This window comes from Prionailurus bengalensis, chromosome A1, assembly GCF_016509475.1.
Source record: "Prionailurus bengalensis isolate Pbe53 chromosome A1, Fcat_Pben_1.1_paternal_pri, whole genome shotgun sequence".
Lineage (NCBI taxonomy): Eukaryota > Metazoa > Chordata > Mammalia > Carnivora > Felidae > Prionailurus > Prionailurus bengalensis.
In genome coordinates this window covers 214780071-214807997 of record NC_057343.1, presented here as the reverse complement: position 1 = coordinate 214807997, position 27927 = coordinate 214780071, and the positions used below count along the sequence as shown (strand labels likewise).

The 27927-nt window shown below is 40.0% G+C and overlaps 1 protein-coding gene across 2 annotated transcripts in view; it reads right to left on the bottom strand.

Annotated features, from left to right (window-relative positions):
• The window catches only part of GOLPH3 (golgi phosphoprotein 3), a 52072-nt gene extending 25202 nt beyond the window's left edge, over positions 1–26870 (bottom strand). The window contains exon 1 of one of the 2 annotated variants that reach the window (XM_043600476.1): positions 26149–26870. In XM_043600476.1, coding sequence (XP_043456411.1) covers positions 26149–26373 — 225 coding nt within the window. In that variant the 5' untranslated portion in view covers positions 26374–26870. The remainder of the gene's footprint in view (positions 1–26148) is intronic. The other variant, XM_043600485.1, reaches the window with a different exon arrangement.
• Between the last annotated feature and the right edge of the window lie 1057 nt (positions 26871–27927).

The following is a 27927-nucleotide window of genomic DNA, read 5'->3' as shown; positions in this document are numbered from 1 at the left end:
TAAATAAATAAATAAATAAATATAAAAAATATAAAAAATAAAAAAAAAAGGGGGCGCCTGGGTAGCTCAGTCAGTTAAGCGTCCAACTTCAGCTCAGGTCACGATCTCGCGGTCCATGAGTTCGAGCCCCGCATCGGGCTCTGGGCTGATGGCTGAGAGCCTGGAGCCTGTTTCCGATTCTGTGTCTCCCTCTCTCTCTGCCCCTGCCCCATTCATGCTCTGTCTCTCTCTGTCTCAAAAATAAATAAAACGTTAAAAAAAAAAATTAAAAAAAAAAAAAAGCAAATTAAATCCAATATCCCCAACCTTACAAAGGTAAAGAAAAAAACAAAACAAAACAAACAAAAAAACACAGACACTAAAAACAAAACCAAAATGGGGTGCCTGGGTGGCTCAGTCGGTTAAGTTTCCAACTCTTGGTTTCAGCTCAGGTCATGACCTCACAGTTTCATGAGTCTGAACCCCACATCAGGCTCTGCTTGGGATTCTCTCTCTCCCTCTCTCTCTGGCCCTCCCCCACTTGTACTGTCTCTGTCTCTCTCAAAATAAATACATTTTTTAAAAATTAAACAACAACAACACACTAAGATACACATTAAAAAATATTTATATGGGGCACCTGGGTGGCTCTGTCAGTTAAGTGTCTGACTCTTCATTTCAGCTCAGGTCATGATCTCATGGTTCATGAGATTGAGCCCCACACATCAGCGTGGAGCCTGCTTGTGATTCTCTTGCATCCTCTTGCTCTCTCTGCCCCTCACCTCACTCAAAAAAAAAAAAAAAGTATTTACACAAAAGGGGAGTCTAGGTGGCTCAGTCAGTTGAGCATCCAACTCTTCATTTCAGCTCAGGTCATGATCCCAGGGTCACTGGATTGAGCCCCCACGCTATAGATTTCCCCCCCCCTTCCCTCTCCCCTGCTCACACTCTCTCTAAAAAAAAAAAAAAAAAAAAAAAAAAGTATACAACAGACAAATCCAAATTGAGGGACATTTTACAAAATAACTGGTTAAGAACTAAAGGAAATCAGATTTTAAGAATCATAGGAACAAGGGGCGCCTGGGTGGCTCAGTTGGTTAGGCGGCCAACTTTAGCTCAGGTCATGATCTCGAAGTTCATGGGCAGGAAACCCGCATCAGGCTCTGTGCTGACAGCTCAGAGCCTGGAGCCTGCCTCAGGTTCTGTGTCTCCCTCTGTTTCTGTCCCTCCCCTGATGACACTTTGTCTCTCTCTCAAAAATGAAATGTTTAAAAAAAATTTTAAAGAATTAAAGGAATAACACAATGACTAATTAAGATAGTTGATTCATCAAATACAGAATCTCAAGAGATGAAAATGTGAGTTAAAATTAATGACCTAAATGAAAACTTCACAAGAAGAGTTCAACAGACTTGAAATGAAAGAAAATCAAGGAACCTGAATTTGAAGAACAGCAAGAGAAAAGAAGAAAATGAGGAATGCAAATATACTTCAATTAAAAAAAAGAGAGAGAGAGAGAGAAAGAAAATGAGGAAAGCCTCAGAGACTAAGGTCTTTTTTTTTTTTAATTTTTTCTTAATGTTTTTATTTATTTTTGAGACAGAGAGAGAGCATGAACAGGGAAGGGGCAGACAGAGAGGGAGACACAGAATCGGAAGCAGGCTCCAGGCTGTGAGCCATCAGCACAGAGCCCGATATGGGGCTCGAACTCACAGACTGTGAGATCATGACCTGAGCCGAAGTCGGCCGCCCAACCGACTGAGCCACCCAGGCGCCCCAGAGACTAAGGTCTTTAAGACCTTAGGAGTAAAATAGGAGTAAAAGGAATCTCAAAAAGAGAGAAAGTAGAAAAAATAACAGCTGAAAATTTCCCAAACCAGGTAGAAAATAATTCATCTAAGATCTAGATGCTCAACAAACTCCAAACTGGATAAACACAAAGAGATCACCAAACATAGACATCATAGTCAAACTGTTGAGGGAAAAAAAAGTATCTTGAAGGCAGCAAGAAAAAAAACAACTTATCACATATAAGGGAACAATGCAAATTACCAGTTAACTTCTCACTGCAATCACTGAAGACTGGAGACAAGAAGGCACTGAGATTTGAAGTGCCGAAAGAAAAGAAACTACCAACCAAGAATCTATACTGTGAGAGTGAGATGATTCATTTTCAGATATGCCAAATAAAAGCAGTGCTGTCTAGTTAACAATGGGTTAACTTTTGGAAATATGTATGAACCACTCCCCGCTCCCCAAGCCCTTAGACACTTCACATCCTGGTTCTTCTTCCCCTCTCCTTTTCACAGGGTTATTTTCGCAGGATTTGCAATAAGCATGCTTCATAGAATAAAGGGAGGAGGGACTGAAAGTCTCTGCATCACCTCAGGGAATGTACATTTGTTCCAATCAGACTACTTTTTGGCCTTACATGGGCATAAGCAACATCCAGGTGAGGCCGTAAGCTCTGTAGTACTCAGCCAATGAGGAACCAGGAGAGGGACTTCATGCTAGGAGATAAATTGCCTGCTGGAACTGCCTGGAGTGTGCCCGTCCATCAGATACCCGCTCTTGGTTGATTAAACCCTTGCTCCACTGTGCTCCGAATCTCCACGTCCCTCCTTTGATTGGGTCAGTGGGCTTATTTCTCACACATACTCAGCAAAATTAACCTTCAAAAATGAATTTGAAACAAAGACATTCCTAGATAAAGGAAGAATGAATTTGTTGCTAGCATATCAACCTCCTAAGAAATTAACTAAAGGAAGTTTTGCTGCTGAAAGTATCATCAGATGGTATTTCAAATCCACATAAACAAAAGACAGATACAAAGGTACGTTTTTAAAACTGTATTTTCGGGGCACCTGGGTGGCTCAGTCAGTTAGGCATCAGACTCTTGATTTCAGCTCAGGTCATGATCTCAGGATCACGGGATCAAGCCTCATGTCAGACTCCACGCGCTTGGGATTCTTCTTTCCTTCGCTCAAAATAAACAAATGCTTTTTAAAAAAGGATATTTTCTTTTTCCTTTTAAAACCTTATTTAAAAGCAAAGTCTTGCATAAAACTAAGTATAAAACATTGTTGTTGGGGTCATAACATAAATTTGTAATATTTCTGACAATGCAGAAAAGAAAGGGGAGTAAATAAAGCTATACTGAAGCAAAGCTTCTATATTTTGCTGGAATTAAATAAGTATTAATTTGAAGAATGTGATAAAGATATATATTGTAATTTCTAAAGTAACTATTAAGAAAAAGACTCTAATATAGAAAAGAAAGAAGAAAAAAGGGAGGAAATTTAAATGGTTTAATTATAATTTTCTATTTAACACAAAAGAAGGCAGTACAGGAGGAACAGAGGAACAAAAGGGACATCTGACAGAAAACAAAGAGCATCGTGGCTGGTGTAAATCAAACTCTATCAATAATTATGTAATTGTGAATAGATTAAATACTCCAAAGATAAAAGCTTGCCAAAACTGGATAAAAGACCTAACCATATGCTGCCTTCAAAAGACAGTTTAGATTCAAAGACACAAATAGGTTTACAAGAGTGAAAAGAACATGCAAACACTAATCTAAAGAAAACTGGACCAGATATATTAACAAGACAAAGTAGACTTCAGATTAAATAAAGTTAATAGGAACATATAGGGGGCATTTTCATATGATAAAGAAGTATCAGGAAGATAGAACAATTATAAAGTAATACATACATACCTAACAGATGCAAAATACATGATGCAAAAACTGACCAGAAAGGAGAAACAATACAGTAACAGTAGCTGAAGATTACACTGACAAGGATGGATAGAACTAGACAAAAAAAAAAACAACGAAGATACAAAACTGAACAGTACCATCAACCAAGCTGATTTAAATGGCATTGAGAAAACTCTCGAACAATAGTTTGAAACAACAGAACTGAAATCATATAAAGTATGTTTTACTCTAAGGGAATTAAATTAGAAATCAACAGAATGAAATCTGGAAAATCTCTATTTGGAAATTAATCTACAACTTCTAAATAATCCACTGTTCAAAGAAATCAGCAAAGAAGTTAGGAAACATTTTGAACTGAATGAAAACAAAAACAAAATATCAAAATCTATGAGATGCAGTGTTTAGAAAGAAATTTATCTCTGTTAAACATCTATATTGCAAAAGAAGAAAGGTCTCCTACCTTAAGAAACTAGAAAAACCAACTAAATCCAAATCAATCAAAGAAAAGGAAGTAATAAAAATTAGTGCAGAAACCAATGAAATGCAAAGGGGTGGGGGGGGGGGGGGAGGAAGAATCCATGAAGCCAAAAGTTATTTCTTTAAAAAAAATTTTTTTCAAGGTTAAAACAGGGGCATGGAATAGAGGAATAAAGAGTAAAGAGATATACAAATTACCAAAGTCAAAAAAGTAACGCAGGGACATCACTTCCAATCCTACAGAAATTTAAAGGATTATAAGAAAATACCATAAACAACTTTATGTCCAATAAATCAGACAACTCAGACAAAATGTTCAAATTCCTGGAAAAACACAAATTACCAAAACCAACTGAAAAAGAAATAAAACTCAGAATAGACCCCTAACAAGAAACAGAATTAGGTAACAAAAATCTTTACACAAAGAGTGTCATTACGATGTATGAATAATCAGGCTGGACCAGATGCCGAGAAACCTCAATCCAGTCCCAGCCACAGGGAAAACTTTTTACAGGATTTGAAGCAGATCGTTTAATATTCTCTCTGTGCCAACATTTTCTCACCTAACATGAAAAAGACATCAAGCATTCTACAAGGATGATTCTAACCAATTAAGAATTCTCTAAGGGGGTATGTGACTTAGGGCAAAACCAGATAAACAATCCTGTTAATTTCCAAAAGAGCATTTCCAAGTCAATCATCAAGGGCATTTTACAAACTCCTTAACAGCATATAAAGAACTGTGTGAAGAATAAAGTTAAACGTATCTCAGGATAGATAAGCATTTATGATGGGGTACATGAAACTGGTATTTGGCACTGTTATATGGAGTCTAGATGAGGACAAAACAAATTTCAAGTTTTCATTTGACAAGGTGATCTTCTTAAAAGTCAAACTGGTAAGAAATTTTGGGACTATCTTGGCACACTATTAACAGTTACAGAGGCACAGCAAGTGTGTACTACATTTAGATTTTAAGAATCCAAATTAGACTCTCAGGATGATAGGTTCTGGAGTACACAGAATCTAAAGATCACCACTGTTTCCTAAAAACCACACATCCCAGTACGTTAAGGTAATTAATGAGGCCTACAGAAAGCAGCTTATCATCAAAAAGAATATGGGCTAAAAAGCCAAAAAATAAAATAGGTTTCAAAAAAATAAGTCATCCTATCCTTGTACAGAAGCAGAAGCAGCCTCTAGGGCAGCCCCCAATAATCCCTGCCTCCTGGTATTCATGCCCTCATGTAATCCCTCCTTGTGACTGTAGGCTAGACTTGGGGTTTTGCTCCTATCAAGTGTATGGCAAAGATGATGGTGTGTCACTTCAAAGGTTAGTTACAAATACAGTGTGTGCTTCCATCTTGGGCCTCCTCCCTTCCTCTGCCAAATGCCATGTTTCCAGCTGTACTATATAGACACGTCAGGCAAAGAACTGAGGCTCTCAGACTAACAACCTGCAAGAAATAGAATTCTCCTCCAGTTGAACCTTCAGATGAAACTGAAGCTCTCTCCAGCCAACAATTTAACTGCAATCTCATGAAAGACCTTGAGCCAGAGGCACTCAGTTAAGCAATGCCCAGATTCCTGGTCCACAGAAAACTAGGGAGATAAAATACATTTGCTACTTTAGGCTGCTAAATTTTTACACAGTACAACTTACGTAGGGGCTGCCTAGCATTGAAGAGACAGGAAAAAAGGAGGTGATGGCCAAAGAGTCTGAGTTTCTCTTGGGATAACCGAACTGTTCTAAAATTGCTTGTAATGACTGTTGCACAACTCTGAACATACTAAAAACCTTGAATTGTATACTTTAAGTGGGTGAATTGTATGATGTATGAATTCTACCTCTGTAAAGCTGTTACCAAAAAAAACAAACAACAACAAAAAAAACAACTACCACACCTTGTATATGAAATTACTCTTGAAATCTTAAAAGAACTTTTCATTACTTTGGAAGAACTAAGAGTGAAAAAGTTCTTAGCAAAAATAAACTGATCAAGACAATGAAGGTGACTTCAGGTAAAGACAGACTTCAAAGATTAGACAAAAATAAGCGAATGAAAACAGAAAAACTGGAAAACTATCTACATTTGCAGGTGATATAACTAGGGACTGAAAAAAAAAAAGGACACCCAGAAAAAACTGAAGAGTATAAATGGAAAAATTACTATACAATAAGAAAACTTTGAAAAAGTACCAGGACTACAAAATTGACAACCATCAATAACTGCCATATACCAAAAAATAAAAATAAAAAAATAAAATATAAAAAGTTAAGATATAATTGCAAAGACCTCATTTACAATCTTAACCAAAGAAAGAATCTAGGCAAACCTATACAAAGAAAAGTTAAAACTTTCCTGCAAGACTTAAAAACAGACCTGGAAGATGTCTTACATACAAAAACATTATCATGTTATGAGTTCTTCCTAACTTACAAAGGTCCCGATAAAAATAGCAAGTTGTTTCTTCCTGGCGCTACAGAAGTTAAAAACGGAGTTCATAAATACAAAAGAATAACGAAGAAAACTTGGGAGAGGGCAATATGTGAGGAACAGAAATGGAAACTGTCCTACTAGTTACTAAAACAGATTTAAAAGCCTCTAGAAATTAAATGATGTAATACCAATGCATGAACAGGCCAAAAGAATAAAATCCAGAAAAAGACCCAAGAATATACTGAATTATCTAATAAATGATAAAACTGTAATCTCAAATTAGTATAAGATGGAAAGATGGGTATTTTAATTAATAATTGGGACAAGTGGATAGCCATTTAGAAAAAGAAATTAGATCCATACTTCATATTATACTTCTAAATAAAGCTCCAAATAGATGGATCAGAGACTGAAATGTAAAATGAAACAATAAAGTACTAGAAAAAAACAGAGGTGAATACCTTCACAACCTGGGAGTGAGGGAAAAAACTTTCCAGCTAATACTCCAATTTAAAAGAAATAAAAGAGACTGATTTTACACCACCCAAGTTTTTCCAAGTCTGCATATGGCAAAAATCATAGACAAAATCAAAAATTTTTTTATTTTCAAAGAAATTGTTTTCCCACTCAAGTGTTTTATCCTGAATTCTACCACTGACTCCAGGCTAAGAACCTCCACTCCCTGGGAACTTGGATACCAGCATCAAACCTCAAGAACCTCTGTTAGAACCCAATCTAAATAGTAAGTTCACATCCAATCCACATCCAATTCTTCCTCAATTTTGTGGGGAATCCAATCCCAAGCCTCCCCTCCTTCATATCAGTCCCCTCCATCTTTATCCTCACCTCTAGCCAGACCAATCATTCACTAAGCACCCACAATATGTCAAGTATTATTCTAAACACTAAACACATAGTAACTCATTTACACCTTACAGTAACCTTCTGAGGTTAAGTATTATTATTATTTCCAATTCAAAAATAGGGAAAACAAGCCCAGAATACACCACTTAGACTACACTCTTGCTAATTTCCTAAATGTGTTTTCTATTTTTCTTCTACTACATTCACCTAGCAAAACTCCAACTCCAGATCAATCCAACTGTCCACTTTCTCCTTTTCTGTGCTTCTGAACTGCTAGTGGGGAAAAAAAAATCTTGCAATCTCAGTACAACTTAAACTGTCAATGATACCTGGCAAATCCTGTGTTTCCCTCAAAACTCTTCCCACTCCCTGTAGCAGCTATTTCAAAACTCCATTCTCCTCAAATCTCTGAACTTGGCTCATTTTCAGCAGATGACTTCATAGAAGTAAACGCCATCTGACAGGAATGGCCTCAACTTCTAACAATGAACCAAACCTATAAACTCAAATTCCTCCCTACTCATTCTTTTGTCTGGTAACAGAAAAACTGCCTAAGGCTCACCCTTCTACCAATGCTCTCGCATCTTAAGAAGTACCTTTCCTCACAATTCCCATCCTTCTAAAGCATCTTAAACCTCTTACATATATACTAGTACTTCCTATTGACATTCAAACATCCTCAAGTTTGCCCATCATGAGAAACAGAGAGAGAGGAACCAGCACTGCCCTATATCCTGCCCACTCACCACGAACTCCTTGAAAGTACAACAGACACTTCGACACTGGTTTGAACTGCACACGTCCATTGATCCACAGATTTTTTTTCAATATGCATAGTACTACAAATGTATTTCCTCTTCCTCAGGATTTTTTTTTAAATTTTTTTTTCAACGTTTTTATTTATTTTAGGGACAGAGAGAGACAGAGCATGAACGGGGGAGGAGCAGAGAGAGAGGGAGACACAGAATCGGAAACAGGCTCCAGGCTCCGAGCCATCAGCCCAGAGCCTGACGCGGGGCTCGAACTCACGGACCGCGAGATCGTGACCTGGCTGAAGTCGGACGCTCAACCGACTGTGCCACCCAGGCGCCCCTCTTCCTCAGGATTTTAATAACATTTTATTTTCTGTAACTTATTTTAAGAATACAGCACAGGGGCGCCTGGGTGGCTCAGTCGGTTAAGCATCCGACTTCAGCCAGGTCACGATCTCGCGGTCCGTGAGTTCGAGCCCCGCGTCAGGCTCTGGGCTGATGGCTCGGAGCCTGGAGCCTGTTTCCGATTCTGTGTCTCCCTCTCTCTGCCCCTCCCCCATTCATGCTCTGTCTCTCTCTGTCCCAAAAATAAATAAACGCTGGAAAAAAAAAATTAAAAAAAAAACAAAAAACTTTAAAAAAAAAAAAAGAATACAGCACAAAATATATATACAAATATGTGCTAACTGACTTCATGTTATCGGGAAGGCTTCCAATAAACAGTAGTAGGCTACTGGTAGTTAAGTTCCAGGGAAGTCCAAAGCTTCCTTAGCTTTTGTGGTACCCCTAACCCCCACACTGTTCAAGAGTCAACTGTTTGGTCAAAAAATAACTCGCCACCACTTCCTTTTCACTTTCGAACCCATGCAATCTGATACAGTTCTCAACAAGCCTTGCCTTAACTAACTGCCCCACAACCTCTGCCACTGCTGACCTTTGCTCCTCCTCCCCTGGCTTCCATAACACCACTCCGTTACTGAGCAGCTCCTGTTCAGGCTTTTACAGATTACTCTTGTTTCACCTACTCCTGAAGCGTAATACTCCGTGGTCTTGTCTTACTTATACGCTTTTTTTTTTTTTAAAGATTTTTTTTAGGGGCACTGGGTGGCTCAGTCAGTTAAGCGTCCAACTTTGGCTCAGGTCACGATCTCGCAGTTTGTGAGTTCGAGCCCCACATCAGGTTCTGTGCTGACGGCTCAGAGCCTGGAGCCTGCTTTGGATTCTGTGTCTCCCTCTCTCTCTGCCATCCAAGACAGATTTGTTTAATGGGTAATCTAGGTATGCTTCACTCCAGCCCCATGAAAATGAAAGATACAGTAGTACCCTCACCCCTTACCCACAGTCTGTTACCCATGCTCAATCACCATCCAGAAGTAGATAACCCTTCTGACTTTATTGTCAGAAGGTTAATAGTAGTCTAATGCTACGTACAATGCCCCGAATTCATTTACCTCACTTCATCTCATCGTGTAGGCATATTATCATCTCAAATCATCACAAGAAGAAAGGTGGGTACAGTACAGTAAGATATCTTGAGAAAGAGAAAGACCACATTCACATTACTTTTATTACAGGATATTGTTATAACTGTCCTATCTTGCTATTAGTTGTTAATCTCTTACGGTGCCTAATTTTAAATAAAACTTTATCATAAATATGATGACCAGGAAAAAACATGATATATACAGGGTTCGGTTCTATCTTGGGTGTCAGGCATCCCCTGTGGGTCTTGGAACATTACCCCTGTGGATAAGGGAGCACTACTGTACTCATTTTTCTTTCCACACCTGCCACTGATCACTTCAATACAGAAAGCACAAAACTAAGTGTGAGGAGAAACTGACTTCCTCACAAACAAATCTTTTCAAGGATCCATGGCAAAATGTATGTTTATTTGATCAGTGAAGTTTTAAAGTGTATTTAACAGCATCTTATTAACAAAACCTAACTCTAATCCCAGTCTTAATTCTTCTCTAGAAAGCATGAGGGGTTTACTTAATAAACACAACACAAAAATATTTCAATTTGCAAAGCTCTCTTCACATAATCATCTCATCTCATAATAACCCAGTAAAATACTATCATTCTGCATTTGAAAAATCTGAAGTTTAGAGAAGAAATAAGACTACATTCACATTCCAAAAGCAGCAGTCGTATCTAATGCCACAGTGCTGTGACTGTAAATACAGTGTTTCACCACTACATCACACTATCAGTATTCTGAGGACATTCTGAAAACTACAGATAATAATGAAAGCATGTAAGTTTTCTACCACATCACCATAACATTTATCTATTCGATGCAGGTGTGTGCAAGATTTTCTAGCAGAAAATCCCATTTGGGAGGCAGAGACACAAAGCTGCATAAAGTAAAACATAATTTTGTAATTCTTAAAATAAGAAAATATCATTTTAATTCAATAAATAGCTGAGTGCCAAGACATTGCTAAGCAGAGATTAAAGATAACCAAGATAGAAGGCACACAATGAAAATAAAATTATAATTCAAATCATAATGCTAATATGAATAAAATGGCAACCATTCATTCCTTCATTCCAAAAACATGCTGCTATGAACTGAATTGTGTACCCCCAAAATTCATATTTTGAAGCCCTAACCCCCATGTGAATCTATTGGGAGACGGGGGTCTCTGAGAGATAATTAGGTTTAGATACAGTTACAAGTGTAGGGCCCTCATCAGAAGGGACAGCACACATTTTGCTGTGTTTCTCAGCCATGTGAGGACACAGAGGAATCTCTCCAGAACCCAACCATGTAGGTACCCTAACTTCAAAATTCCTGCCTCCAGAACTGTGAGAAAACTTCTGTTTAAACCAATTCTTTTGATTATTTTTATTACAACAGCCCCAGCAGGCTAACACATATGCATAAACCCCTAGAACACACTAGACACTGTGGTAGGTGCTAGATACCCAATAAGCAAAAGGGATGTGAGAGCAATTAACACTGCCTAGGGGGCTAGAATAAGATGAAAGAGCCTCAGCTAGGCATCAAAACATGAGTAAGAATTGGCTGCTAGGTGAAGAAAAGGAAGAGCCTGTATGGGAGAACCTGCTAATACAAACATGAAAGCCTAACAAAATAATAATGTGATTTCCAGGCCATTAGAAAAATAAAAGAAGGTCCCTAACATACACACCTATTAATTATGGTACATCAAATAATATGTTCTATCATGCAGTCGCTGAAAATAATGGGACACTGTATTTCTCGCTGTGCCACTTGAATTTTTTTTACATGAGTAAATGCATATTTACTAACATGGGAAAGTGGTCACTACATATCATTAAGAGAAAAACAGTTACAAAGCAGTACTGGAAGGAGATCTCATTTTTCTAACTGAAAACTAAACATGTGCAAATTCATTTAAAATAAGACTAGAACAATAATACACGGTGTTACCACCCAATTTTCATCACTTGCCTTTTTGTTCAAGCCATTTTCCACCCAGAACTTTTTTGTTGTTGTTAGTGAAGTATATCACTCCCCAAAACCCTTCAATGGTTTCCCAACTGCACTCAGGAGAATATACAAAATCCTTAAACTGCCTTGTAAAGCCCTGTATTGTGTGTTCATCATCTCAGGCCTTTCTCCCCATCACCCCACTCCTGCCTGAACCATTTTTCAGTTCTTTAAGCCAAGCCAAGCTGTCTCACCTCAGGGCCTTGGAGTACACTCAACTAATCTATCTTCACTGTCTGCGGCTCCTACTCATTCCTTGAGTGTCAGCCTAAATATCATTTCCTTGGAAAGTTCTTCCCTTTACCCTCCCCCTATACCCACTCTCTCACAGCATACTCTAATTTTTCTTCATAATATGATCACAATGTGTAATTATACACATATATGCAAATTTATGTTGTTCTGTCTTCCCTAGTATAGTGCCTAGGATACAGTAGACACTCCATAAATGTTTTTCAAAGGAATAAAAGCTGAATTGTGGATTTCATTTTCTACATCTTTCTCCACAAGGAGCATAGACTTGTAAAGGAAAATAACTAAGACACTGTTACCACTCTAATAGTTCTTTAAACTCAAGCCAACCATGTTCTCTCCTCTAAGCTTTAATGGTAATTAAATCCTATTAATTCTTCTATAAGAATTATCTTTCTGATCAAGACTTTTCCCTCTGCATCCAAGATGCAGGCACAAAATTTCACAAATTCTAGTAACTTCAATCCTACTACCAACTTTCCTGCCTCCATCCTCTCCATCTACAAATTATTTATTCACTTAAAGGAACCACCTTTCTAAAAATCCAGTTTACAGTATTATTGCTACCTTTAAAACCTCCAACTGCCTCCAATATCATTTCCAACTTATATTTAAAGATCCTAAGGTAGTAATGACTTTTCATTTCCCTGTTCCACACAAACTCCCCCCCCCCCATAACTTAGTTCTCATTATATACAACAGATTTTCTTCTTTAGCTATGGTAAAATAATGTCAATCTTAGAAAGAGGACTTCCTCATATAGTTACTTTCACATATACCCTGTCACAATATATCCTGTCTAGAATGTCGGTTTCCTGTCAAGTGACATGCCACATCTCATTCAATATTCTGCCCAAAACTTACCTCCCTAAAGTGTTTCCTGCCCTTTCCAACGTCCTTCTTTGGGCATACTCCTCAACCACACATCTTCTCTGCCTTCCTCACAGCACTCAGCACTCCTACCTGCTCTACCAGTGACGACAGAATCACTTTTCCCTTCCTCACTGAAATCTGGACAACACCCCACAGGAGGAACTCCTCCCTTCAAAGGAATTCTCTAACCAGCTACTAAGATGATAACACATTTTCCCCTATATGAATAGGAAAAGACTGCCATTGTTCCACAGACCAGGCAAGACCATCAGCCAAAATGTGATCTAAGAAATCTGAAGGTGAGAGAAGAATCACTTCACACACCAAGCAATGAAAGAAATCACAAAGAAACACAAACCCTAGACCTTCAATTCAATACCAATTCTACTGAAGATAAATAGTTTCTAATAACCAAGTTCACAATCAGCACACATCTACAAAGGTATGGGGAAAATAAAGCCATGATGACAAAGCTTAAATGGTCATGTGCAGTTACAGAAGAGATGGACAGATGGAGGAGAAGAAGATCTAAGAGCTGAGGGAGCACAAGCATCAAAGAGGCAAAGAGACTATACTGGAGTGGGAGAAGGGGTTAACCTTAAGCAGAAACCCCTTCCCTGTAACAGAAAGGAAGGAGTTTAGATAAAGGCAGATAGAGGAAGACAGGTAAAGGAAGCCTCTATAGACCCAGAGCAAGGAAGAAGTAAAACAAGAAACTTGAAGGGAGTGATGAAGATTTTAAACAGTCACTGAGGAAAACCAATCCAAGAGAGAACAGGTGAGGAGGTGAACTAAGGCAGTGGCCTTAAAAATGGTCAGAAGACAAATTCAAAGAATTCTGAGAATGCAGACTGAGTTCCCTACTGGGCATGGATTGTGAAAGAGAGAAGACTGGGAAGTCTGACCTAAGCAACTGTGTGGCTACAGGGGAATGGACTCTGACATGGAGTGCAAGAACAATCTTAGGGGAGAGATACAACTCCAAATCACCCTTTCCAATCCAGACACCTCTCCTGAACATCAAACCCAAATTTGCAACCTCCTACTGAAGCATTAAGGGATAAATATATAAGGTTAGGTATAAATAACTGGTTACTGGCTCTCCTTCTGAATCTCCTAAACACACTCACAACCCAGAACAAATCAGCAGACAGCTTCAACAAAGACAACGAAGTCAACAGACTTTAGTGTGAGACTTCTGAGCTCTTTTCAAGGGCTCTAACCTTTTAGGCAGATAGGATAGTTTTTACTATCTAATTTCATTTTCAAAAACTTACAGCTTGAACAAAGTTGGGGGATTCACACTTCCCTGATTTCAAAACGTATTACAAAGCTACAGTAATCAAAACAATGTGGTACTGGCATAAAAACATACAGACCAATGAAACAAAAGCCCAGAAATAAATACTTGCATGTATATGGTCACACGATTTTTGACAAGTGTGCCAAGATCATTCAATGAAGAACAATCTTGACAGCAAAGGGTGCTGACAAAACTGAATATCCATATGCAAAAAGAATGAAGTTGGACCCCTACATTATACCATACATTAAAAACTAACTCAAAACGATCGAAGACCAAAACATAAAAAAACTATAAAACTCATAGGGAAAAAACACAGCAGAAAATCCTAAAAACATTAAATTTTGAAATAACTTCTTGAATATGACACCAAAAGCATAGGCAACAGCAACAAAAAGATAAAGCAGACAATCAAAAGTAAAAACTTTTGTGGATCAAAGGACACTGTCAACACAGTAAAAAAGCAACCCACAGGATAGTAGAAAATATGTGCAAATCATAGATTTAATAAGGGATTAATATCCTGAAAATATAGACAACTTCTAACACTCAACAACAAAACCTTATTGGAAAAAAAAAAAAAAAAAAAAAAAACAGGGCCAAGTATTTAAATAGGTATTTCTCCAAAGAAAATACACAAATGTCTAATCAGCACAAAAAAAGACGTTCAACATCACTAATCATTAGAGAAGTACAAATCAAAACCACAATGAGATACCACTAAACACCTGTTACAGTGGCTATCATCCAAACAAAACAAACAAACAAACAAACAAGTGTTGGCCAGGACACAGAAACTGCAATCCTTGTGCACTGCTGGGAATGTAAAATGGTCCGGCCACTGTGGAAGACAATATGGTAGCACCTCCAAACATTTAACATAGAATTACCATGTTTTCTAGCAATTTCATTCCAAGTATGTATCCAAAATAATAAAAGCAGGGACTCAAACAGATATTTGCATAACAATGTTCACAATGGCTAAAAAGTAGAAACCAAAATGTTCAACAGATGAGTGGATAACAAAACGCAGTAGACACATATAACGTAATATTATTCAGCCTTGAAAAGGAATGAAATTTAGGATACATGCTATGACATGAATGAACCCTGAAAATATGCTAAGAAAAACAGACATAACAGGGCAAATGCATGATTCCACTTGTATAAGGTACCGAGGATAGTCAAATTCATAGATATAGAAAGAAGAATATAGATCTTCCTCAACCTACAATGGAGGTACATCCCAATACACCCCACTGTAAATCTGAGAATATAATTTAAGGTGAAAATGCAGTTAATACACCTAATTCACTGAACATCACAGCTTAGCCCAGCCTACCTTAAACATGCTCAGAACACTTACATTAGCCTATAATTAAGCAAAATCATCTTAACACAAATCCCACTTTATAATAAAGTACTCAGTATCTCATGTAATTTACTGAAAACTGTACTGAAAAACAGAACGGTTGTGGGTTCAGAACAGTTCTAACTGTTATCAGTTGTTCATCCCTGTGATCACATGACAGCTGGCGGCTGCTGCCCCCTTAAGCCCTGCCCGGAGTAAGGGGAGAGTATCACAGGGCACATTGTTAGCCTAGGAAACAATCCAAAGTCAACTCAAAGTACAGTTTCTACTATCTATATATCCCTTTCACACCACCATAAAATCAAAAAATTGCACGTTAGACCACTGTAAGTTGGAGATCATCTGTAGTGGTTACCAGAGGCTAAGGGAAGGGAGAAAGGAAGAGTTAGTGTTTAATCGGTATACTTTGTTTGGAATGATGAAAAAGTTCTACAGATGGTTAGTGATGATGGCTACAACATTCACAACAATCTGAATGCCCTTAATGCCACTGATTTGTACACTTTAAAATGGCTGAAATCGTAAATTTTATGTTACGAATATTTTACCACAAGAAAAAAAAATTAAGAATAAAGAACCTACAGCTTTCCTTTTACTCTTTGAGGCCTACCACTCACAATTAAGACTGTGGAGACTATCTTAATGTTTCTAGTCCAGCAGTAGGTGGACTAGAGCCATCTTAATGTTTCTAGTCCAGCAGTCAGGACCCTGCCCAGATCATAAAAGATCCTCAATTATTTGAGAACGGGAGATGATGGATGGGCAGATTACTTTAAGTTCACATTTATAGGCAATAATTTCTAAACACTGCAAATATTTTAAGAAAATTACAATGTATATTAAAACAATTTTCTAACTTAAAATTTTATAGATGCATGGGGCGGGACTGGCTGAGATGCCATCTTAAAAGATTATTTGTGACAATCAAATGAAAGTTAACCCCAAAACCAATTTCCAGTCAGCTTCAACCGACTCTGTGGACAGAATCCCCTGGGAGATTCTGTTATAAGCCGCAGCTCCCCCACCTCTCCTAGAATGGAATGCTATTCCATTCTAGGGGAATAATGCCCAGCTCAACTCCCCTCTGCTCCTGACCCTCCTGGCCAGCCTCAACCTATTTGCTACTTCCTCTGAATGAAAAATGTATGGTATCCACTATCCAAGTGGCACTTAGGATAGTGCTAATTTACACCGTTATTTGAATTCTCCCATGTCCTGCCTCTCCACCACTAGACTATATAAACTTGTGAAGACTAGGGACTTTCCTTGCTACTTTTATTCCTAGGCTCACTTACTTATTTATTTATTTATTTATTTATTTATTTATTTTTAAACGTTTATTTATTTTTGAGACAGAGAGAGACAGAGCATGAACGGGGGAGGGTCAGAGAGAGAGGGAGACACAGAATCTGAAACAGGCTCCGGGCTCCAAGCCGTCAGCACAGAGCCGGATGCGGGGCTTGAACTCACGGACCGCGAGATCGTAACCCGAGCCGAAGTCGGCTGCTTAACCGACTGAGCCACCCAGGCGCCCCCCTAGGCTCATTTAACAAAAAGACTTGCACAAAGTACAATTTCATAATTTAGTGCAACTTTGGAAATTGGCGTTCCCACCTTTCCCCACTCTCAAACCCCACAGGGCTCTGGCTTGGCAGCCAAAGAACCTATAGTGAGGAAAAAGCGAACAGTACATTAAGACAGGAAGAAAATAAGAAAAAATTTTTCAATGAAGATAAAAAAAAGAAAGGATTGTGTGCCAATGCCTTCTCCAGAGGACCTAGCCCTAACACCCTAAGAGAAGATCCTGGCCTTGAACTCAGGTAGAAAGGACCCCCTGCCTCCTAAAGGGGGGAGGGTATCAAAAACAGGGGGTAGGACTATGGAAAGTGGGAAGAAATGGTGACCACCGGGGTTAGAAGAGGAATGTTCTACTAAGCCCAGTAGATAAAGTATAAGAGGGCCAAGAAACAAAATTTGTGAAAATATTAAATACTTATCAGTACCACTATAAACTGTAACTTCTCGAGGCTAGGCCATTACTCATTTGTTCAGCACTTTGCAGTTTTCAAAGACCCTGCATATATGCCAGTTCACTGGAGCCCTACAATCTAGAGATTATGGGACAGCCCACAAATGTAGGCCCATTCTGCCCAGGGAAAAACTGAGGTTCTAAGAATTCAAATCATTTATCCTAGTTTTTCTAACTACTCAAAGGCAAGGCTGGGAGTCTAGAGCATGGCACAGTCTTTCAGCTGCTGATCCAAGGTATCCCCAGTATGTCCATACTACACTTAACATGTACTACCATTGAAGTCTGCAATCTCTTTTATTGAAATCATTTGCACATGTCTTCTACACAGACTGGATGCTTCTTGAGGGTAAGAAATTTTTCTTTGAAACCCAACCACGAAGGAAAGAGATGGACATACAGAACGTGTTCAATAATTGGATTGAACTAAACATATGGACACTAAACCAGATTCCATTTTAGATAATATAGATCCAAAAATTAAATGTGACAAGCTCAATTCAGTGCATGAATTGAAAGTTCAGTTTTTTTTAAAGTTCAATTCTATATGTTATTTTGAGCTTATTTTGTTAACATAGCATAAAACTTTAACAGTAGTGTTTAAAAAAACAAAATTGAGGGGCGCCTGGGTGGCTCAGTCGGTTAAGCGGCCGACTTTGGCTCAGGTCATGATCTCGCAGTCCGTGAGTTCAAGCCCCGCGTCAGGCTCTGTGCTGACAGCTCAGAGCCTGGAGCCTGTTTCAGATTCTGTGTCTCCCTCTCTCTGACCCTCCCCCGTTCATGCTCTGTCTCTCTGTCTCAAAAATAAATAAACGTTAAAAAAAACCAAAAATTAAAAAAAAAATTGAAAATAAAACCAAAGTAAAAATAACCATCAGCAATTTATATGCAGTCCTTTAATTTCCAGCCCTTCCCAGACAATACTGGGAGAACACAAAACTTTACCTACACATCATCAACCAACAAGAATAACTTTGATCTTAAAATTTTACTCACAACCTCTTACAGTTTGGTATGTTAAAACTGTTCCTCCCACTACTGAACTAGAAGCCAAAATCTATTACAATAAAAATTCCAGGGGCACCTGGGTGGCTCAGTCGGTTGGATGCCTGACTTCGGCTCAGGTCATGATCTTGGCAGTTTGCAAGTTCGAGCCCTGCATTGGGCTCTGTGCTTGACAGTTTCGAAGCCTGGAGCCTGCTTCGGATTCTGTGTCTCCCTCTCTCTCTCTCTCTGCCCTCCCCTGCTCACGCTCTGTCTCGCTCTCAAAAATATATAAATGTTAAAAAAAATTTTTTTTTAATTCCAATCAGAGAAAAAGGTTTCTAAACCTCAGTAAAGGGCATAAATTTGGTATTTTCAATATTGACTCATTTCAGTGTTTCTCAAGTTTTTTTCATTATTGCTCCCTAAAGAAGCTTTTTCAGACTTATTTTTCCCTAACTACCCTCGCCCCATTAAATTTAATAAAATGGGGGTGCCTGGGTGGCTCTGTCAGTTAAGCATCTGACTCTTGATTTCAGCTCAGGTCATGATCTCACAGCTCGTGAGATCGAGCCCCAAGTCAGGCTCTGCACTGACAGCAAGGAGCCTGCTTGGGATTTTCGCTCTCTCTCTCTCTCCCCTCCCCCCCCCCCCCCGCCCCTCTCCTGCTTTTGAGCCTCTCTCTCAAATACTAAAAAAAGAAAAAAAAAAATCTAAGATGGATACACCACCTGTTTACAGGACAGATGTACATTTATGCTTATACATAAAAAGAGTAAGGACTTTTCACCACCAACCCCAGAAACAATTTTCACTCCCTTAGAGAGGACATTACCCTCATCAAAAAAACATGATTTATTTAATAAATACTTAAGTGGTAGTATATGCCAGGCAAGATATTCACTATCAAAAAATTCTAGAGGGGAGCCTGGGTGGCTCAGTCCATGAAGCATCTGACTCATTATGTCGGCTCAGGTCATGATCTCACGGTAGCTTCACCCAGGTGCCTGAAAGCAGACTATTTTCTATATGTTCCCATAATACCTAAAACCTCAATATTTGCTAGACTGCATTATAATACTGTACATGCTACTGAAACAGGTAGCAATCTTTCAAGCTTTGATTAGAGAAACCTAAAGCCACAGATATCAATTTCAAAATGAAACCAGATGGCCCACTTTGGCACTTGTCACTATGCTTATTAAATGGAAGACACACAGGACAAGCACAATCTTTGTGTTGCTTTAAAAGGAGACTCACATGAAAACAGAATGACCTAAAGAAAGACTACAGCAACTTGGAATGATACCATTTACTCTGATTAACAGCAGAAAAATTATGCTGATAGAAAGTAGGGAAAGTTTGCTTGGACACAGAGGAGTGTTGGGCCAAAAATGTAACATGACATAACAGGAAAAGCATGATTTAGGTTTTTGAGACTTACACATAAGCTGACACTATAACAGTTTACTTCTTTAAATATCAAATGTGTCAAACTTTGATCAAAGTGATTTCAAAGTATAATTCTAAAACATAATCTCAAATGATCCACACAGGGACAGTCAGATGGTTAAAATTAAGATATATCAAATTATTAGTATGGCTTGTAATATCAGTGAATATATTGGCCACACTGTGAAAGAACCCCAAAGCACTGAAAATGATTTCAGTACAAACTCTTGTTTAAAAGGTAAAATGGTTCGATGAACTCCAAAAACTAATTTTTGAGATCCTATGTGTCTTTCACTGTGTACCTACTCTTAAATACACCTGAAAAAATGAAGATTCAATCTTTTGAAAATATGAAATGAATATTATTAGTAAAGGAATCACAAAATTCCAAAGCTCAGAAGCCTTTAGTATACACTAAGTTACTAAAATCTTAGCACATGGCAGCCAAGCCCCCCTTAACAAGGACTTTCATGAAAGGATCTTTAAAATTACAAAATTGAAAGCACCTGGCTGGCTCAATGGGTAGAGCAGGTAACTCTTGATCTTGGGAATGTGAGTTCAAGCCCCACGCTGAGGGTAGAGTTTACTTTTAAAAACAAACAAACAAAAACAAACAGGGGTGTCTGAGTGGCCCAGTTGGTTACGTGTCAGACTCCTGATTTCTGCTCAGGTCATGATCTCACAGTTCATGGGATTGAGCCCCATGTTGGGCCCTGTGCTGAGCATGAAGCCTGCTTGCAATTCTCTCTCTCCCTCTCAAAATAAATAAATAAACTTAAAAAAAAAAAAATACCACTAGGGGAAAAGTGTCTTAAAAACCAGGAGAGAAAAGACAGTACCAATGGGTTAGGGAGAAAGAAGCTCAAAGAACCATGTCAGAAAACATTCTGATCCAAGCGCTGGCACTAACCTTGACAGGTCTCCAAAATACCACAGCCTGTTTCACTCTCAAGATCCAAAGCCCTGGAAGAAAATACCTGACTGGATAAGGCAGTGTGACTGCATCACAAAAGGGGAGGGTAAATGCTTCAACAGGGCCTCCAGGGGCTACACACAATGGGGGAACCCCAATAAAAGGATGGGGGGGGGGGACAGATAGACAGGATTCAGCATGGTGGAGAGTAAAACAATAAACATCCAAAACAGCCCAATCAGAACCATGGAAGAGAATTATTTCTCTCTCCATTTTAAAGGAGAATTTTGAGGCCCAAGGGCTTAAATAATATATGTAAAACAAAAGATATGTCTCAGAGAAGAACTACAATACCTCTTTCCACTTCTATTCCACAGACACACTCTAAATTACACCTGGCCATTTAAAATAGTTACATCCAACCTCAAAGCACTAAGATCTGCCACAAACAAAAATATTTAAAAGTATCTGACAAGGGGCACCTGGGTGACTGTCAGTTAAGTGTCCGACTTCAGCTCAGGTCATGATCTCATGGTTTGTGAGTTCAAGCCCCACATCAGGCTCTGTGTGGACAGACAACTCAGGGCCTGAAGCAGCTTCAGATTATGTCTCCCTCTCTCTCTGCCCCTCCCCAGTTCATACTCTCTCTCTCAAAAATAAATAAACATTAAAAAAAAAAAATTTGGGGGGCGCCTGGGTGGCGCAGTCGGTTAAGCGTCCGACTTCAGCCAGGTCACGATCTCGCGGTCTGTGAGTTCGAGCCCCGCGTCGGGCTCTGGGCTGATGGCTCAGAGCCTGGAGCCTGTTTCCGATTCTGTGTCTCCCTCTCTCTCTGCCCCTTCCCCGTTCATGCTCTGTCTCTCTCTGTCCCAAAAATAAATAATAAACGTTGAAAAAAAAATTTTTAAAAAAAAAATTTTTTTTTAAAAAGCTATCTGACAATAGGGGTTCCTGGGTGGCTCAGTCGGTTAAGCATCCAACTCTTGATTTTGGCTCAGGTCATGATTTCGTGGTTCCTGGGATCAAGTCCTAAGGGCTCTGTGCCGACAGCATGGAGCCTGCTTGGGATTCTCTCTCCCTCCCTCTGTCGTGCTCTCTCTTCCTCTCTCTCAAAATAAATAAACTTAAAAAAGTATCTGACAACAAAACAAACAACAAAAACACTCATAAACACAGAGAACAAAATGGTGGTTGCCAGGGGGCAGATGATAGAGGGATGGGTGAAATAGGGGGAAAAGACTTAGAATTACAAGCTTCCAGTTATAAAATAAGTCAAGGGAATAGAAAATACAGGATAAGAATTAGTCAAAAATATGGTAATAACTTTGTATGTTGACAGATGGTGACCATACTTACCAAAGTGAGTATTTTGAAATGTTCAGAATTGTCAAATCACTGTTACACCTGAAACTAATACAACTATACTTGAATTAAAATTTTTTAATAAATATAAGTAAATAAATACAATGATGTCCTGAGAGAAGAAATAAAATGCAAAAAAATAAACGATACCAAGTATTTGAGGTAATTGAGACGTTCTGAAAACTGACTCTTGGAAACATCAGTGGAAAAACCAAATAGTCGGGGAAAGGAAAGTATCTGGCTCATTTACTGCCCTTCCCCCTCAAAGGAGAAGATTATAGAAAATCTTGCGAATTTGGAAGCTGAGTTCAAGTTTAAACCTATCTGCCATTCTTACTGCGGTCTCTGAAGATTTATTTCAATAAATAAATCACTGATGCTCCATCCAGACTGAGCACCGCAATCCCCAGAGGGCCCAAGCAGCTTCATGGAAGAGCCACAAAGGAAAATCATTGGTAAAAAGTGTAAAATGCATATCTAAATTTAAAAAAAGGAAAAAAAAAATCCCTCACAATGACTTTAGAGTCACTCCTGATAGGTAAACCAAGGCCAGACCATCTGCTTATTGGCAAGCTGAGCCTTCTGTTCAATAAAGGGAGGACTCCTAAGAGGAACACTAGATACAGGATGTAAGTCAATGTAACTGTTTAAATACTGTAAATTACAAATGTGTTAGAAGTTGAAAATTCAAAGAAAATGAACAAATGACAACCTCACACAATACAGATAAATGTCACAATGCAAAACAAAAGCTGCAAACGGAAGTACAAAAATGGACAAAATTATTCTATGCTGAATTCCAAAGTCAAGCTAGTTGCTACCCTTAAGGACTAAGCAATTACTGGAAAGGCATCAAGTGGGGCTTCTGGAGAGTGGTCATGTTCTGTTTCTTGATCTGGGTGCTGGTTTAACAGCTATGTTCAGTTTGTGAAAATTTACCACACTTCAGCACACTTTCCTGTATACTTCTTATTGAACAAAAATATTTTTAAAAAGCCATAATGTCTGTTTTAAAAGCCTAAGGCTAATTTCACCATCTTACAATTTCTTTACATTTTTTCTCAATTATTTGGAATTCAAATACAATAGTTCACACACGTGCATATATAACGTATCTATCGTTAAGGACCTTAAAATGTAGGTTTTCATATCTCACAAGTACCCAAACGTAACAAAGATGAATACTAAGCTAAAGCAGTAAATTTATTAAGCTATATATTATGCCTAAAGCTTGAAACTTGTTAATGTCAAAATCTAGTATTAACAAGCATAAATGCCTAGGCTCTAGGTAAGAGTAATTCCTGCCCCCACTTTAAAGACTGATACAAGTTGAAGACATGAGGGGAAAATCTCCCGAACTTATGAATGGAGGAGGTGACAGGTCCATTATTAGTACTGTAAAGATGTAAAAGAGAAGTTATATAGATTAATCCCTAAAACCTATATCTAAAGCAATGCCAAATCCCAAACCCACTCACCTCTACTTCAACTCCCTGGGCTTGCCTGCAAAAGGGGAAAATAAAAAAATTTCTCTAGGTGATTGTTGAAATCAGCAAGAAATGCTCAGAATTAGCTGAGTCTGGACCTTAGCCATGACATGGCAAGGTACAGTGACTCCTAAGCACAACATATGGTTTCAATTACCTGCCACCAAAGAAATTTAAATTGTCTACATTTTTTAAGTACCATTAAGCTTCAACAAATTCTTTAAATTATCTTCATGACAACCAAGCACCAAAAAAAAGCAAATCAATGTGCTTTAGCTTAAACTTTTTCAGTAACACATACTTTGGGGGGAAAAAGGTACTTTTTCACCATAAGCTCTCACTTGGGAGTGACTCAAATCCAAAAGCTAGTTTTGGTTTTAGTTGGGGTTTTGGTTTTTGGTTTTTTTAAGTTTTAGTTTTATGCACAGGACATAGCCATACAGAAAACTATCACAAACGACATAAACCAGAATGTTCACTCAGGAATATGGAGGACTTGTTTCCTTCTTTTTTGTTTTTTTTTTTTGTTTTTTTTTTTTTGTATTTTCTAAAACGTTACTTTAGTTCTAAAGGAAAAAGACAAAGAAAAATGTTTACTACCAAAATTCTAAATTGTGCAGCCTAAAAAGGCAAGTTGAATACTTTCTAAAATCACATTTCTAGAACACTGTGCATCTACAGACCATCCCCAACTTAACAATTTTTCAACTTTATGACTGCACAAAAATAATTCGAATTTTGATCTTTTCCTGGGCTAACAATATGTATACACATACGATTTGCTAGGCACAGCCACATGACAAGGGTAAACACCTGATGCACTTAAAACCATTGTTTTTCACTCCCAGTACAGCATCCAACAAATTACACGAGATATTCAACACATTATAAAAACGCTTTGTGACAGGTGAGTCTGCTCAACTATAGGCTAACGTAAGTGTCCTGAGCACAATGAAGGTAGGCTAGGTGAAGATGTTTGGTAGGTCAGGTGTATTAAATGCATTTTCAATATTCAATTTACGATGAGGTTATCAGAACATAACCCCATCATAAATTGAGGAAGACCTGTAGCTTGTTCTTCCAAAGAACAAAAAAGAATTTCACATCAGTCTGTTTCCATTATAACTCAGTAATTAATAAACATACTGAGTCCCTTTCACACCCAGGGGAACCTTTTTTCAAGTGATCCTTATTAAAACCTAAAAATGGGAAACCAAGATATAGCAAATACTCTAGACATCTCTATAGAAGTAAACTTTAATTCATTAAAAAACTAAATATTAGGAGGTCACAATCCATATAAAACTCTGGCATATAAAATATAAAATATCTGGTAAGTTTCCGTGAACTAAGACCAAATTGTTTTATAAGGATTTTTTGCCCACCTTTGTGACTAGGGAACACTTTATTAAAAATCAAAACAAAACTTGGATATTTCTGTATCTGACTCTCAAAATGTGCTGTTTGTAGTTTCCACGCTGAGATCAAACAAGCTTCTGAAACCACCTCACCATACGTGATTTATAGAATATCCATTCATCTGGCTGACCGGCTGGTCTCTAAAAATGGTTTTTTTGTAGATAAATGGATATGTGATGAAGCAAATCTAGGAAAATGTTAATGATAGAACCTAGGAGGGGAGTATACAGGAGATGAAAATAATCTTTCAAAATCACAACACACAAATATATCCACAGCAACTTTAACCCACCTAAGGCCTTGAATCACAAACCTAACCTTCCAGCACGCCACGAAAAAGCCCTTCCTTAAGATAGCAAGACTTTCTTGCAGACTAGTCAACTGATAAAATATAAAAATGATACTAAAAGTAATCTCTTACCCAAAGCAAGGTTACCTAGGAAGTCATTTTCCAGAAGGTGTCATGAGAATTTTGTTGGACTTTTAACTTTATTGGATGTAAAACAACTTTTGCCTCCATTACCATTTCACCGAAATTTTTCAAAATTCCAAACAGTACACCTTAAGTTTTGTTTTGTTTTTTAATCTCCCAAAAAGCAGATCCGTGGAGCCCTCCCAGGTCCTAAAACCTGCAAAACCCATGAGAGTTCGGGGCGCTGGTGGTTCCAGGTGTTTCACTCTAACGTGCAGTCTCCAGGTGGGGCTGTACCCTGGGGTCTACACGGGTTAAAAAGGCGGAAAAAGGGAGGAAGACATACAGACCGCCAAGGAGTCAAAACCAAAGGAGTGACTGTGTAAGGAGGAAGGGAAAATCCAAGCAATCTGTGCGGGGAGGATCTGGAAGCACCGGGCCAGCTGGGCGCTCAGCTCAGGAACTCGGAGGGCAGACGCGCGGAGCCGGAGGCCGGGTTCCCCCTGTGCCCGGGCCCCGCGCCGGCCGCCAGCCTCCGGCCGCCCCCGCCCTGCCCGCCGCGCCCGCACCTCTCGGTCCTTGAGGCCCAGCAGGAGCACCTCCTCCATCAGGGTCAGCCGCGTTTCCTTGGAGTCGCCCTTGTCGTCGTCGTCCTGCTCGTCGCGGCGGCTCTGCGCGTCGTCCTCGCCGCTGCCGCCGCCGCCGCCCGCCACCCGCTCCTTGTCGGCGGCGTTGCGGGAGGCCTCCGTGCGCCGCTGCACCAGGCCGGAGCTGCGCTGGGTCAGCGAGGTCATGGCTCCCGCCGAGACGCCGTGCTGGGCCGAGAGGGACGCGGGACCTACCGGGTCTCCCTCCTCCTTCCCCCGCGGCCCCCGACCCGGGCTTCCGTGTTAAATCCCGGCGCTGGGGCGACGTCCGTCGACAGCTGTGCCGGGGGCAGTCATGGGGAGACGGGCCGGGGAGAAACGGGCGGGCCGGGCGTCGGCGGACCTAGAGAGGGGCTCTTCCTTCCGGCGTCCGCAGGCCCCAAGGCAGCCCGAGATCCTAGGTGGAGGTGGCGGCGGCGGCGGCGGCGGCGGCGGCTGCGCCTTCCCAATATGGCGGCGCCGACTGACGTCACCGGAGGATGTGGCACAGCCGGCGCGGGGCGGGCCCGGAGGGCGCCGGAAGCGTCGGGCAGGGACCGGGCGGCGGGGGACGAGGGCGGGGATCCGCCCACGATGACCCCCTGCTGGGCCCTCGGGTCTCCTCTGGCTCTCGCCGTCTGCTAGGCGTCCCTTGGCCGCCGGGCCCGCCATCCCCCTCCTCCGGAGACCCGTGACGTGTCCTCCCTCCGTCCGCCTCCCCCTTCGCCCCTGGGGAAACCGGGCCTGGCGCCAGAGACTTGGAGAGGCCCCCGCCACGAATCGGGAGAGTCGTGGCCTAGCGAGGCTGGACCCCGCTCAGCCTCAAGCTGTGCACTTACCACGGCAGACACCGCCATCCTCGGAGTTGGCCTCGGCCGGGGAAAGGGCGGAGGGGGGTCGGGGAAGGGACCCCGCTTGGAATCCGGGGTCCCCAAGAGACACAGGAAGGACTTTGCCCGCTGCTGATAGAGCGAAGAGAGAGCGCGCTCTCTCTGCCCACACTCCCTAACCCTTCCGAAGGAGTAACTGCATTTAAATAGCTTGAAAATGGACTTTTAGTATTTACCGCATGTATTAAAGAGAAGTTAGACCAAATTGAATAGTTTTGTTTGTAGAACTTTTTCCTCGCCTCCTGACTTGTAAAGTGACCAGGGCGCAGTGAGTACTGTTAGTGCTGTACGCGTCAGTGCACTTGACCTTAACGATCTTTTTATAGAGACAATAAACCTGTTGGGTTTCATGCGACGTCCTTGTACAAATTAAATCTCCCCGAATTTAATTACTAGGTGAAATCCTCTTGGCGTTCTTGACAGTTTGTGCAAGTTATGTTATAGCGTAGATGTCAAACCTGAGGGGGAGTTTGGAGGGCCAGAAGGATGGAGCTTACAAATAAAACATCCAGAAATGGCATTGTATGCCATCCAATATTATTTAAAATCAACAGTGGCCACAGGTTATGGCTACAGAATATTCAGATAGGAGAAATATATTGTTGTAACAGGACTTGAGCTGTGATAAATGATAAACGCTCACAGTAAAACTGTCCCGTCGAACGTTTCTGGCTACAGAGTTCTCCCGCCTCTACAAACCCATCATCCAAAACTCCTACTGGCTGCACACCATCATCACCCCAAACCCTAGAAAGTGAGAATGCTAAATGTGGGGTGAGGAGAGAGAAAGGTGAACACAAAGTAGACCCTCCCTTTTTCCTATCTTTCTGGG